The sequence below is a fragment of the Schistocerca americana genome, chromosome 4 (genome assembly GCF_021461395.2).
Source record: "Schistocerca americana isolate TAMUIC-IGC-003095 chromosome 4, iqSchAmer2.1, whole genome shotgun sequence".
Taxonomy (NCBI): Eukaryota; Metazoa; Arthropoda; class Insecta; order Orthoptera; family Acrididae; genus Schistocerca; species Schistocerca americana.
Window position 1 is genome coordinate 502,361,261 of NC_060122.1, and position 15,786 is coordinate 502,377,046.

A 15,786-nucleotide genomic window follows, 5' to 3' on the forward strand; every position below is an offset into this window, starting at 1 on the left:
TGGCAGGTACGTTACGCGAGTTGGGATGGAAGTCATTAAAGCAAAGACATTTTTCGTTGCGACGAGATCTATTTACGAAATTTCAGTCACCAACTTTCTCTTCCGAATGCGAAAATATTTTGTTGAGCCCAACCTACATAGGTAGGAATGATCATCAAAATAAAATAAGATAAATCACAGCTCGAACAGAAAGGTTTAGGTGTTTGTTTTTCCCGCGCGCTGTTCGGGAGTGGACTGGTAAAGAGATAGTATGATTGTGGTTCGATGAACCCTCTGCCAAGCACTTAAATGTGAATTGCAGAGTAATCATGTAGATGTACCTCCTCATTAGTTACGTGCTCTACCCATCTCATCCTGAGCATCTTCTGTAACACCACATTTCAAAAGTTTCTGTTCTCTTCTTGTCTGAAATGTTTATCATTCATGTTCAGTTCCACACATGCCTACACTCTCTACAAATACTTTCAGAAAGGGCTTCTTGACGCTTAAATCTTTATTTGATGCTAACAAATTTCTCTTCTTCAAAAAATCTTTTCTATTAATTGACAGTCTACATTTTATATCCTCTCCCTTCAACTATCAGTTATTTTGCTTCTCAAATATCAAAACTCATCTATTATTTTAAGTGTCCTGTTTCCTAATCTAATTTAATTACACTACATTCCATTATCCTCATTTTGCTTTTGTTGATGTTCATCTTGTATCCTCCTTTCAGGACACTGCCCATTCTGTTCAACTGCTCTTCCCAGTCCTCTGGTGTCGCTGACAGAATTACAATGTCATTGGCACACCTCAAAGTTACTGAACTGATAGTTCAGTAATTTTCAAACCTGTCGGAATCTGCTTTCTTTGAAATCGGAATTAGTATATTCTTCTTGAAGTCTGAGGGTATTTACCCTGTCTCATTCATCTTCCTAACCAGTTGGAAGAGTTTTGTCATGGCTGGCTCTCGCAAGGCTATCAGTAGTTCTAACGGAAGTTGTCTACTCCTGCAGCCTTGTTTCAACTGAGTCTTTCACTACTTTGTCAAATTCTTCATGTAGTATTATATCTCCCTTCTCATCTTCATCTACATCCCCTTCAATTTACATAAAATTGCCCTCACATACATCTTCCTTGTACAGAACCTCTATATACTCCTTCCACCTTTCTGCTTTCCATTCTTTGCTTAGGACTGGTTTTCCATCTGAGCTCTTGATGTTCATACAGGTGGTTCTCTTTTCTCCAAAGATCTCTCTAATTTTCCTGTAGGCAGCATCTATCTTACCCCTAGTGATACATGCTTCTACATTCTTACATTTGTTCTCTAGTCATTCCAGCTTAGCCATTTTACACTTCCTTATGATCTCATTTTTTAGACATTTGTATTCCCTTTCATCTGCTTCATTTATTAAATTTTTATTTTTTCTCCTTTCAGCGATTAAATTCAGTACCTTTTACGCATATCACCCTAGAAAACCTTTTTTTATTCCGCTGAAGATAGTGCAAAAAGTTGTGCAAGATGGTCTAGTTTTGTTCCTTTCAAGAAAATATTGCCAGAGATATGTCTCTCAGTTGTTGAAAAGAGACAGGTGCACTGTTTGTAGCTGCACTGTGTGATCAAACAAATGACTGCAAGTTTTAAAGTCGTGAAAGTAAAACTTTACTAATGTTCTTTGAGAACATGCGGAAACGTTCACACAAAATTTCAGCAAAATCTGAGACGGTCACAAGGAAACTTTTTCTGAAATTAGACCACCTGATATGAAATGGCCCATCTACAAATTTCAAACAAAATATACTGTCTCATTTATAAAAATTACATATAATAGATAAATACTAGAAAGTGGTTGTATTATTAACTTTTCTGATTATTAAACATTGTTTTCAGTTTAATTTTGTAGGAAACTGCACTTTGCGGTCTCATCCATTCACAAAGCTGGGTAATAAACTGAACTGAACTGCTGAATATGCTAACCAAAAAGCTCGGTTCTGTCCATGATGCTCTCATAAATCTCTATTACTATGTTGATATGCAAGCAGCATTGCTAGTACACTTTTCAGACTTTCATTCAGTACTGTTTTATGGCATAATCTTCTGGGGCAATGCAGCTCATGCTACACCAGTATTTATCCAACTGAAGTGTGCAAAATACTGTATTATGTATATCTGTCACCTAAAAATTTGGCAGGGACCCTAGGATTTCTACACTTATGTGCCATCCCTAATGGTATTTGAGGTTTATAATATGAGAAAAATTATGATAAACTGTGCAATTCATAGCAACAATACTAAATGTAAAAATATTTTCCATGTTGATTACGCATCTTTGTCTACGTTTCAGAATGATGTTTTGTTTTCTGATGCAAGTCAGATTATTTGCAGTGCTCAATACCACTTTGACAACTCATAACCGAACTGTCACTTATCAACATAACCGCGTGCTACAGCACGATCAGTAAGTCAGCACATCTAAGATTTTGCATTCACATTCATTGGCATCACCAACCCACCAGTAAACTGTAATGTCCCAACCTAACGTAAGCCTCAGGTTACATTACATTTCAGTTCATCACAACCTGTGTTCCAAAAACTAATACAGATGCAAAAGAAATGTTGTCAATGTTCTGTTCTCTTTCTGTCTGCAAACAAATGACATCATATGACAACTCATCATTACATTAAAGGATAAAGTCGACACTCGGAATCGGTACATTAATAACACCAAAAGTCTGTCACAGGTTACTTAACACAAGGCTGTAATAGAAGGTCGCATAAATTAGGTGGTTGCATGAATGCAGTTCTGGATGACATGGACATTACTGAATACAAAATATCCCTCACAACGAGACAAAAGTTTAAGAAATCAAGATGCTGTTCCACAAAGTGATCAGACTATTTCAGTAGACTCGTATGCATGTCGTAATGTGCCAAGCCACCTTTCTTTGCATAATTACTTGTGAATACAGTAGCCTACTATGCCTATTTTCATTCACTGCTTTTATATGGCATCATATTTTGGGGTAATTCATCATTACGAGAAAAAGTATTCATTGCGCAAAAAAGGGGGATCAGTACAATAGCTGGAGCCCACCCAAGATCACCTTGCAGACATTTAAGAAACTCGGGATATTCACAGTACCTTCGCAACTCATATCTTCACTTATGAAATTTATTTTTAAAAACCCATTCCAATTCAAAAATAATAGCTACAACACCAGAAGGAAGGATGATCTTCACTATTATGGGCTAAATCTGACTTGGGCACAGAAATCTATGGTCATTTGCCAAACAGCATTAAAAGTCTGACAGATAGCCAACCAGCATATAAAAGCAAATTAAAAGGCTTTTGGAACCCTTCTACTCAACAGATGAATTTTTGGGTACGAAGTAGCAACTGAAAAAAAAGAAGAAGAAAAAACTGTATTGTGTAAAGAAAAATTATGTTAAAATGGCACATTCCACATTGTTGCGAAAGTTTGTATTCATGATCTACTGGAACAACTTTTAATGTAACGTACAAGTAGTTGGTACATGGCATACACAGACGACTTGCAGCTCAACATTTCCATGGCTTCCATAGCTCAACTCAAAAGGAACTGTGAAGAAACATTGGTGCTGAAGCAGAGCTGCTGCACAGGCAACACAATGAAACACACAAATCTTGACAGGGAATTTGTGTAGGCTATGAACTCAAATTATCTGTCTCAATAATTGGTCACTCAAAGAACAAGTCTGTCAGTATTTTGACCTCTATCTTGTGCAAAAAGAGATTCAAAATCATGTAGAAAATTTCCAGTATTGCCGTAGTTCAGAGTCAGGTATTCGTCAACACAGTGAACCAGTCCTGACTTCTATTTGGAACCACTGCCTGGGCCAGGAAAGGTTCTGCTAAAGACGTAAGAGACCTGTGAGTATAGAACAATACCAACAGAAACTCAACTTATCTTAAAAATTTCTGCAAACAGAAAGCAGCAGAGCCATGTATTGGCTCAGGAAAGAAAACAGGGAAAGTGCAGACACTGTCTGAAGAGTTACTGAGCTGTGGAAATGAAATACAAAGAATTGTGGGCAAGTAACAGCAATGAATATAGCTAAACAGGGCAGACAATAGAGGGTGTTCACTTCTATCAAACATTACAGAGCGAAGTAGGCTGAAAAAGATTAGTTCACTTCCTCTCTAGGCATAGACCCTACCATTTATATTCATAATAAAACTCACAGAAGAGAAAATAAGTGTTGAGTACTAATATAGGTATGTTGGAACATGCCATTTTCACAGGAATGTAGATTCTGATCCTTAACACTACATGTATACTGTCACAACAATAACACAGAAAATGCTGCATTCAAGAGATCCATGTGTAGTATTACAGGAAAGTACTCTCAGACCTAACTTCAAGTATGCATAAATGCGAGACTGGCAACTCATTACTTCAGTGAAAACAATGCGTAAATGCAGGAAAAAAAAAAAAAAAAAAAAAAAAAAAAAAAAAAAAAAAAAAAAAAAAAACCAACAACAACAAATGCCTGGCACTGCAAGTATACAACAAAGTCAATGGTAACAGCTAACAAGAGACAAATGGCATTACTCTCACATAAATACATGCATATGATCGAAAGTGGAATATGCTCTTTCTCAACCTTGTCAAGCAGATACGCATGGTGGATATGCAGATAAACCGAATGGTATTTCTCGTGACTTTCCCTTAAGCCCAAGGAGACTGAGACTACAGTAGCTTGGAAGAAAGCAAAGAAGATTAGTATTTAACATGCTGCCAACAATGAGGTCATTCAAGGCAAACCACAAGATTTGATTGGAGCAAGGTGGAGAATAAAATTGGAAGCATTCAACTCATCATTTATCGTAAGTGATTTAGAGTAACTACAGAAAACCTAAATTTCAATGGTTGGTCAGAGATTTGAACTGCCGTCCTCCTAAATGAAAGTCCATAGTGCTAACCACTGTGCCACTTTGCTTGGTATGCTTGCAAAATATTTTGTCATCTTCGCTGACAGCAAACTGCAGAAATAATGGGATTCCATATGTAATCCAACTGATAGTTTCTGTCCCAGCTCATAATATTTTCCTGCCATGTATATCTCCATAGTCCAAATTGTTGTTTTATCACATTCCACTGAATGCCTAGTGAATATAAATTTCACACCAATAGAAGACTTTCGAGGACAGAAAAGGTAGTTGCAGATATTCAGATATTCCATGGCTAGTGCCCACACTGGATTTCAGATCCCATACACAAACTCTCACTGCACTAGGGGTGTATTGTATGGACACACTATGTATGCCTGAGAACCCTGCCCTATAGTCCAATCAAAATTACTTGACAGCTGACTTCTGTAAGTTGCTGCTATAGCGTTGCCACATTAGCTGCCGCTTGGTCCAAAGTGATACTCACACATGGCAGGTCCCTCTGTGCTTGCTGTTCATGTAAAGCAGAGCACTGTTGGAAGTGGTTGCCATTAGATATGGTGGGAATGTGAGATGCTCTGTCCACAACTGACTTTAAGTAATCAGTGACTGAACAGCAGCAGACAATGCATTTTGTAGCTATGGATTTAAACTCATGTCCTAACCTAACCACAACCTTGTGATGTGCTATGTATATGATAAAACACTGGTCAGCAACCTGCGGCAGAACTGCTGATCATGCTCACTTTGATAACGGTGATTAAAGCTGGCCGCTGTGAGCAAACTCACGATGAAAAAATTCCAATTTCAGCACTAAAAGCAAAATGAAATGTTTCACTTTCATCAGCTACCTGAAACAATCCTCATACTGGCCACACAAGCTGACATGATACCAAGTGATGAGCAGTCCTGCCTGACTCTCAGCTACAGGTTTAGGAGAAACAGGCTGATTCCAAATGTAAAATGAATGATACGAAGTAAAAATAAGAGCAAATAAAAAGTCAATACGATGATAAAAATGACATGAGAAAATATTAAACATGAAAAAAGTACATTTAAAATAATCAGTTCAAAATAATGACAATCAGTCATTTTGATAAAGATTTAAAAATAAAAAATAGTCTCATTATTAGATTCAAACCCGTGATATTTTGCACATCAGGACTGCACATTAACCAGTGAACTACAGTATCATTTCATCATGTAGTGTTCTATTTATGCCTCTATAGAATCAGCACCCATGGTCTAGGGGTTGCGTCTCTGATTAGCAATCAAAATGTCCTCAGTCTCGGGTTCGAACCCTGGCACTGCTTAAATTCTGAATACAAATCATCAGCAATGACAGCTGAAAGCTTCCAGCATAAGAAGTCTCCCTCATTCTCCCAACAGCCTGGTGAAAGAGTGCGGAGGAGCGGAAAGAAGTTCAGGCACTCTCTTGCCCTAAGATGACAAATTGTCCCTAAAGGGCAGAAGAATCAGCAACGTCAAACCGCAAGACGATGAAGAAGGCAATGAAAACCACTGCATTAAAGACACAAAACATGTATACACAGGACATGTGACTTGTAATTGAAAAGTGGCATGATGATCTCTCCATCAGCAAAAGATTCTGGAATAGTACCCCAGTCAGATCTCTGGGAGGGGACTGCCAAGAGGGAGGTGACCATGAGATAAAGATTTAATAACCAACACAACAATAATGTCTTTTTTGTGGTAGGGATGCTAGACAATCAGAAAATGGAGCTGCTAAGGCTCAATCTAGATACAGTGGGTGTCAGGGGAGTCAAATGGAAAGAAGACAAGGATTTCTGGTCAGATGGGTATAGGGTAATACTAAACTGCAGCACAAAATGGAATAACAGGAGTAAGATTCATTATGAATGGGAAGGTACGATAGAGTGTGAGATACCATGAACAGTTCAGTGATAGGATTGTTCTCATCAGAATCGACAACAAACCAACACCAACAACAATACTTCAGATATACACGCAGATATTGCAAACAGAAGATGAGGAGAGAAAGTTTATGAGGATGTTGAACAGATAATTCAGTAAATAAAGGGAGATGAATATCTAATTGTCATGGGGGATTGGAATGAAGTTGTAGGGGAATGGAAGAGTATGGGCTTGGTACTAGGAATGAGAGAAGAACAAGACTAATTGAGTTCTGCAATAAATTTCAGATGGTAATAGCAAACACTCTATTCAGAACCGCAAGAGGAGGGGTATACTTGGAAAAGGCTGGGAGAGACAGCACGATTTCAGTTGTATCGCATCAAGGCCGAGCTGAGATTCCCAAATCAGATACTGGATTGTAATGCATGCCCAGGGCAAATGCAGACACAGATCACAATTTGATAATGATGAAGAATATGCTGAAGTTTAAGAGACTAGTCAGGAATAAACAATGCGCAAAAATGTGGATACTAAGCTACTAAGGAATGAAGAGTTTTCTGAGATCTTTTCTAAAGATACTGCGATAATGAATAGCTCAGTAGGCAGTTCAGTTGAAGAGGAATGGACACCTGTAAAAAGGGCGGTCACAGAAGTTGGAGAGAAAACAACAGGTACAAGAAAGCTGACTGCGAAGAAACTACGTGTAACAGAAGAAGTACTTCAGTTGATCAACGAAAGAAGGAAGTACAAAGAGGTTCACGGAAATTCAGGAATACAGAAATACAAGTCTCTTAGGAATGAAATAAACAGAAAATGAGCAGAAGCTAAGGTGAAATGGCTACATGAAAATGTGAAGAAATCAAAAAACAGAAATGTTAGTTGGAACCAATGATTCAGTATATGGAAAAGTCAAAACAACCATCAGTGAAATTAAAAGCAACGGAGGTAACATTAACAGGCCAGTGGGAATTCTGCTGTTAAATGTTGAGGAGAGAGTGGATAGGTGGACAGAATACACTGAGGACCTCTATGAGGAAGAGAACTTATCTGATGGCGTGATAGAAGAAGAAACAGGAGTCGATATAGAAGAGATAGGTGATCCAGTATTAGAATCAGAATTTAGAATATCTTCGAAAGACTTAAAATCAAATAAGGCAGAAGGTATAGATAACATCCCATCAGAATTTCTAAAATCATTGGGGAAGTGACAACAAAACGATTATATCACATTGGTGTGTAGAATGTATGCATCTGGTGACATACCATCTGACTTTCGGAAAAACATCATCCACACAATTCCAATAAGGCCAGAGCTGACAAGTGCGAGAATTATCGCACAATCAATTTAACAGTCATGCAACCAAGTTGCTGACCACAATAATATACAGACGAATGAAAAAGAAAATTGAGGATGTGCTAGATAAAGATCAGTTTGGCTTTAGGAAAGGAAAAGGCACAAGAGAGGTAATTGTGATGTTGCTGTTAATAATGGAAACAAGACTAAAGGTAAAACCAAGACACGTTCACAGGATTTGTCAACCTGGAAAAAGTGTTCGATAATGTAAAATGGTGCAAGACGTTCAGAATCCTGAAAAAAAAAGGGATGATCTATAGAGAAAGGTGGATAATATACAATATCAACAAGAACCACAACCACGAGGGAAAAGTAAAAGTGGAGGACCAAGAACGAAGTGCACAGATTGAAAAAGGGTGTAAGACAGGGATGTTGTCTTTTGCCACTGCTGTTCAGTCTATACATCAAAGAAGCAATGACAAAAATAAACAAAGGGTTCAAGAGTGGAATTAAAATTAAAAGTGAAACAGTACCAATGATAAGATTTGCTGATGATCCTCAGGGAAAGTGAAAAAGAATTACAAGATGTGTTGAATGGAATGAACAGTCTATTGAGTACAGAATATGGACTGAGACTAAATCAAAGAAAGACGAAATAAATAAGGGTAGCAGAAGAGATAACAGCGAGAAACTGAACATCCTAAACTGTGATCATAAAGTAGATGAAGCTAAGGAATTCTGCTACCTAGGTGGCGAAATAGGGCATGATGTCGGAGCAAGGAGGAAATAAAAAGCAGACTAGCAATGGCAAAAAGGGCATTCTGACCAAAAGAGAAATAGTTTCCAGGGCAGTAGAGGAAGCTGTAGAGGATAAAAACTGAAGAGGAAGACAGAGGTTGGGATATATTTCGCAAATAATTGAGGATGTAGGCTGGAAGTGCGACTCTGAGATGGAAAGGTTGGCACAGGAGAAGAGTTCGTGGCAGGCTGCCTTAAGCCAGTCAGTTGACCGCTGACTTAAAAAAAAAAAAGGATCAGTTGCAGCTATGATATGGTCTTCAAAAAGTTCAGTCTCATGCAATGTTGTATGAAGCTTAACTACTGTAGGCTGATCTTTGTGATAATGATCAGGGCAAGTTTGAGAACATTTTTTCCACACAAGCACCTTATCATTTGCTGCCCCTCTCCTTCCCCCTTTTCCCCCATATAATTTCATCAATTGTGATATGCACTGCACATAGGTCTTGCAGTTGGACAAAACTGGTGCCCCTCTCAGCTTGGTGCCCCAAGCAGCAGCTACTAATTGTGGTTTCACATATAGAAATCTCGGAAGTTGTGGCACCTTTGGCAAACCTCTCAGCTCGGTGCTCCAAGCAGCATCTTTTGTCGCTTGGGCCTTGTACCAGCACTGATAAAGATGATAACTGAATAGGTGAACGTCTTGTGTGAAAGGATCCAGTAGTGTTTGTCTAGAGCTGTGTATGAAAAGTGTGCATTTTGTTACCATTGCTTTAAGTGCATTTTTTTGGTGTGGTTATCATGTCTGATGAAATGCGAAATAACAGGGCCAGACCCAGGGTTCAGGGTCCAAACATGTCAAGAAAGAAAACCAAACCAGGAATTGGCAACAGCGAACAGTTCGAATGTGACTTCTTCTTTTTGCAACTGTTAGCATCTGATCAGTAAGTCACATGTTCTCCAGATCTGAGAGAAAAACTAATAGCTTTCCAAAGCAAAAATATTACATTCAAAATGATGACAAAATAAAATGGAACTGTGGCTACAGTGACTGCACACCATATCCACAAAATTAATTTCCTGACTGGGCCATATACAAAAATAAAATAAGTACTGGCATACCGGCACATTCTACACCACAGCTACTTAACGTGTTGGTGATACCTTCCGTGAAACAAAGTCCAGTGCTGTGGACCACACAGCGTACATTACACGAGTTCCTTTCTTCAGACATAGGGCCTACCACTGTATTTACGTGTCAGAGTTGCATACAAGAATTACTTGATTCTTTCAGTATCTGCATACTCTGGTAATACCCGCTTCCCTTGCATCTATACTATTAATACTGAAATAACAAGCAACACAAATATAATTAATGTGTGTAACTCAAAATACCATATAGCTTGACTGTTCCATCCTCAGTCTTTCAACTCCTGGTCCATAAAGCTCGTGAAGTAAACAATTAATGATTGTTCTCTTTCCAGAACCAGAGGGGCCATGAATAAGTAAATGTGGAAAATCTCCTGCCAGCACCTGCAAAAATTACAAATCAACTTTTGATTTATAGATTTGTATCCAAACACAAATTCATCAAAAATATTTTTTAAAACAGGTAATGACAAAGTCTTGACAATCTTGCTATACGCATAAATACCAATGGATTCATTCCTGGTTATGAACACAACATTAGTACAATTGAAAGTGAAGTATTAAAGTGAAAATAATTTCCAAAAGTTACCATTTTTTGATATAGATAGACCTTAATAGGAGCAACATAGATCTAAGATTTAATAAATCACGCTGTGTTCATTCATTACTAAAAGAATAAAAAGTTAATGCTACGCAGGTAACTCAGGAAAGTGAAGCTAATGCACATATATTGAAGTGTCTTTTAATATCTGTTGATTCTTCAGTATAAACAAACTTGTATTACTTACATAAAATACAAGGGGAAGTATTTATGTAAATGTATCTGACATTAAATAAATGTACACTAATATAAAATAAGGTATGTTCTGTTGTGTAGTGACAAATTTATGAATAGATGAAGAGCACTCCAAAAACTAACTTAGTTTAGAAGATTTAATTCCATTTCAGCAAAAGCTAACCTTTTCTGAGAATGTAAAGGATGCACTACTTGGGAAATGTCACCTTTACTAGTAACATCTTTCTCTGAGCATACAAATTTATTCCCTACCCTCTTAATGAATTTAACTTTTTCGCATTCTTTACTAAATTATTGTTCAACATATGTGTGCAAATGTCCTCACTCAGATTCTAGTTGAACACAACCACTGACGAAAAGACAGTGAAAGGTTTGCATCATTGCAACTATTAATGAAGAAGTTTATGGGTGTTTCTTCTTGATCACTCTGATCTGTAATAGGTTTGAAATGGAAGTGTGAGCCAGCTTCTACAGGCAACAGGCATATTTTAAATGCATATTTCCCAATAGTGCTGACACTATGAACCTGATGAGTGTTTGAGGCATAATCCGTATCATTTCAGGCAGGGGGGTTACCTTCATAGTCTCAGATGTTATTGAATTTAGCATATGTTAAAATTTCAGGAGTAAGTAAGAAACACATATTTTTTGTTTTCTCCAAAAAAAATCGTGCCTCCGGATACAGGCCTCCAAAGATGACACTGCAAATACCATTTTGAAGATGCGAATTTTTGAATTTTTTTTTTTTAATGCTGTATCTCTGTAACAGTTCTAGATATTTTGTTACATTTTTTTTTTATTTGAAAGATAATTGCTTAATGATTACAATGGTATCCACCATCTGGATATATCTGTTAATGTTCTTTTACTGTCACCTTTTGAATTTTTTTATAATTTACAGAAAAAAGTTTTTTTTTTTTCCCCCAAAAATGCCTATCCAGAAAAGTCAGATTATTCTGTTGATTAATGCCATGTAGTACTACAATCTCTGTAAAGGAGAGCTTCCACTTTTAAGTTGGACAGACTTTATTTTAAAAAATCATTCTTTTTAACTCTCAAGGGTAATGGATGTATTCACTGAAGTTGTTTCTTACTAATTTCTTTGTTACAATGATTATTTCTATTGTCTTTGTTGCAGTTATTTGTTTTCACTTTCATTGTTGCAGATACTACTTACACTTCGTTGTAGTTTCTTGTCAGTTTCTTTGTCATGATTGTTCATTGCAGGTTTACGTTTTGTAGTTGTCCAATGCTAATTTGTTTACTGAAGAGGCTTCTAAGAAATCTGAGACCATCCAGTGAGTTCTGTGTTTTCATGAGGAATTTGCCAGTAGCAGTATGTTTTGTGAAAAAGACTGTTTGAAATGTCTTCTAACTGGGGCCACAGGAGAGTGAAGTGTGCTGACTATTCGGGGGGGAAAAAAATGTTTTGACAGTACAACAGCAATGATAGTATCTCAACAAGGTGAAGCCTCCCATAGTGCAGATGATGCAGATTTTGCATCAATAGAGGAAGAATTAAAGACCCTGAATCAGTCAACTACAGAGGTAGGTGCTAGTTCTGTTAAGAAACAGTGGTCAGTGAAGTTGGGTCATAAGCTCTATGCATCAAGAAAGCACAGATAAATTACTAAACCTCGAATGAATATGAGCCGTAGTAAAGTTAGCTTTGTAAAGTGCGCCGCAGCGTGTAGTGTGAAGCAGTTGCCCTCCGTTTTCTGGCAGTGGCATCTTTGTCGCAATTGAAGGCTTCGGTGTCTCCCTCTATCGGGAAAGGGGGAAAAGTGGGCTGTTCGTGTGGGTTTAAGAAGTGGCTGTATGGGCTCTTGAAGAGAGTTGGCAGTTGGGGCATCAAGAAGCAACTTCTCTGCTGGTGCTAGAGGGACAGCACACAGACCGCAGTATCAGCGTAAGCAACGCGAGCAGCGGCTCCCTGGTATGGGGCGTTAACTGCTCGTCGCAAAAGGAATCTTCCTGAGCGTGGGTCCGCAAGGGGCCTAATCTGCAATTCGGCCGTATGCTGTCGCCCAGCGAGGAGGTTCTGAAAATCAGCGCGCATTCCTTCGTCCGTTGAAACGGTTGGCAGCGGGCGGCTCAGCAGAGCATTTGCAGGTGCTTCGCTGGTTCAGTCCTGGGAATCGTGACGCACCAGAAGTTGAGTATTGATTGTTAACAGATTTATGAAGTTTAATTGAATTCAATTTACTTATTCTTGTTAATTATAGCAGCCGTATTTTTTGGGGGGGGTTCCCACCATTCATTCTCGTCTGCCCATCTGGGGGAAGGTGGTAATATTAGAAAGGGTGGTCCATTTTTGAGGATGAAAGAGGGGAGGGGCGGAGGGGGGGGGGGTCAGAGTAAATCTGTGGTTCAGATTGCTGCTTTCCCCTCCCAGCTTACCTACAGGTTTATTCGACTGTTAGCCTCTGTCATGTCTGTGAAAAAGACCATTGACTGTATCTTCAAAAATGCAAGGCCTGCCATAACTAATATTACTAGACTCACGTGTAAAAGGTACTCTAAGAAAGAATAAAAAACTACTTTTGGCTCGTGGTAAGAACTAGTCAATTGCATAACGAATTCCTGCTCATCTGGAAGCTGTAACTTATGTAAATTTGTGTTTATGTATATTTGGATATAATCTAGCAAGGTTAATGTATGCCGTAGTGAATTCTTGTATATTGTTTCTAGTCAGCAAAAACGGTTGTGTGTTTTTCCAATTCAATACCTTCTAAGGCTTTTACTCAACGTGCTTATGTGTTTTATACAGCTAGTTGGTTATTAGTGTGTTTTCTTGCCATGCAAAAGTTTGCCATTTCATTACGGGTAGAAATTGTTACCTTGAAAGGAGAATGTTGTAAAAGTTCACAAGCCCTACCTGGCGAGCGTGTGTGTTTGTCGTAAGTTAACTGGCAGAAATTGGTAAAATTTGTTTTTTTATATATTTTGGAAATGATCATGTTATTAACTGTGAATGTCCCCCCGCATGCATGACTCATGCATTTTGGTTTTTCTATTTTGAAAACTTTTGTAAACAGGATTGTCTTTATATGTTGCAGACAAATTAGACTCTGTGCCATTTAATGAATGGAGTGAAATTCACCTGTAATTTAGCTGAGCTTGAAATATTATACAGCATCATGTTGTATACGTTAAATTGCTTGCCTGTACTTGCCTTTTACTGGCGTGAAATTTTTTATAATAATTTAATAGTCCTTTCCCATCGTAAATTGCGACTTATTTGTTAAATGATTGTTGGTCTTTTTTTTTTAATATCGTAAAGTCTTGCACCAAATTTGAATAGTGTTATTGAAAATTGTGTGTAATTTCACCTGATGTTCCTTGGCACCTACTTCCACTTTACATTTTGTGTATTGATAGAGATTAATAACCTTTGGTGAACCAGTAGTAAACTTACAGTTCAGAATACACTACAGCAAAACTGACCACACTCTTCAAAGTAGAAATTCCACCTTCAGAAGAAAATTAACCAAAGAACTCCTGCAGCTCTTGCCAGGAATTTTCCACAAATATCAAGTGCAAGTTTTAACTATTATTCCACAGACATTTTCAAAGAAAACAATTTTGAACCACGTTCCATCAGTATCAAAGTAAATGGTAGACAAATCAACAAATGTGAGGTCTGTAAAAGGAGTCTTTGGAAGACCAGACCCCTATTATGGTCATCCTGTAGAAGCAGCTCAAGTTCAAATAGTGAAGTCATTTTATCTGGAAGATAAATGGGACTGTTCTTACCAAAGTGCCAACAAAACAGACACTATAATTGTAACAGCTGAAGGCCAAAAAGTTGTGAAAGTGAAGAGATACACAACTCGCAGTATTAAAGAAATTTTAATAATTTATGAGAGCAACTATACACCTTCACGTATTGGAAGAACAAAATTTTACACACTACAACCTAAGTGGGTAGTTCCACACCCACCTAGAGATGTCTTTCTATGTGTGTACTGCGCGAATTTTACACTTTGTGTGGTAACTTTGGAGAACTTACTGGAGCACGTGACATATGACACCTTGGTTGGGAGTGTGAAGTCATTAGTAGTATGAGATGTAAAGTGAGAGACTAGTTTGTTTTTTTTCAAGAATGTGGTGACTGCCCTGTAAAGGGAGCACTGTTTTTACAGACACTTGGCCTGGAAGATGTAGCAGATGACTCTGCAGAAATTACATATGTGACATGGGAGGAAAATAAACTAATTAAGAAAACTGTTGCCTTTTAGAGTTTCACTGATGAGTTTGGTAAATGGTCAGTGAAAGCATCTGAAGAAATTGCAACAATAGCACATTGCAGATAAGCGAAAGGGCGTGGACTCAGCACATGCTTTGCTAGCAATGTGCAAAATTCTTCAACTGCAAACAGGGGCAGAGATCATCATCATTATTTCTGATGGCGTTCCTACTCATTTTAAAAATCGTCACCAGCTGTTTGAATTGAGTAAGTCACTTGTGCCAATGGACTGCTGGTGGTCATGGGAGGTGGCACTGATGGTGTACGAGGCCTGGCGAAGCACCATGCTACAAAACAATATCTTTCCACACCAAATACAGCTGTGATTCAGAATGCTGAGGATTTTATGAGAGCCATGAAATCTTACACATCCACAGCCCTCATTCTTTTGTCCAAAGAGGAAATCACATAAGTCCATGAAAAGAAAAAAGAAGAATGGTCCACAAACTACTCCTGAGACAGGAATTTAAAGGACACTTTTCGGGCCCAAAGTGATGGACGAATTCGTATTGCATACACTATAAAGAGCAAGAAAGAAGAAATTTTATTCATTCGGCCAGCACCTCAGAAACAGCAGGATAATATTCAGATTCACAACCTGAGAAGGGGGATGTTTGTGGCGTGTGTGTCTGACTGTGACTGGTGGATTGCAGAGATTATAAACACCAGTTATGAGTTAAACGAAATTGTAGTGAACTTCATGCTACCACATGGATCAGCTGCTGGATATAGGTTTCTAGCTGAAGAACAGCAA

The 15,786-nt window shown here is 38.1% G+C and overlaps 1 protein-coding gene across 1 annotated transcript in view; it reads right to left on the bottom strand.

The window, feature by feature from the left end:
* The window catches only part of LOC124612730 (replication factor C subunit 3), an 88,082-nt gene that overhangs the window by 69,461 nt on the left and 2,835 nt on the right, over positions 1 to 15,786 (bottom strand). The window contains exon 2 of the mRNA XM_047141101.1: positions 10,234 to 10,371. Within this exon, the coding sequence (XP_046997057.1) occupies positions 10,234 to 10,371 (138 nt within the window). The remainder of the gene's footprint in view (positions 1 to 10,233; positions 10,372 to 15,786) is intronic.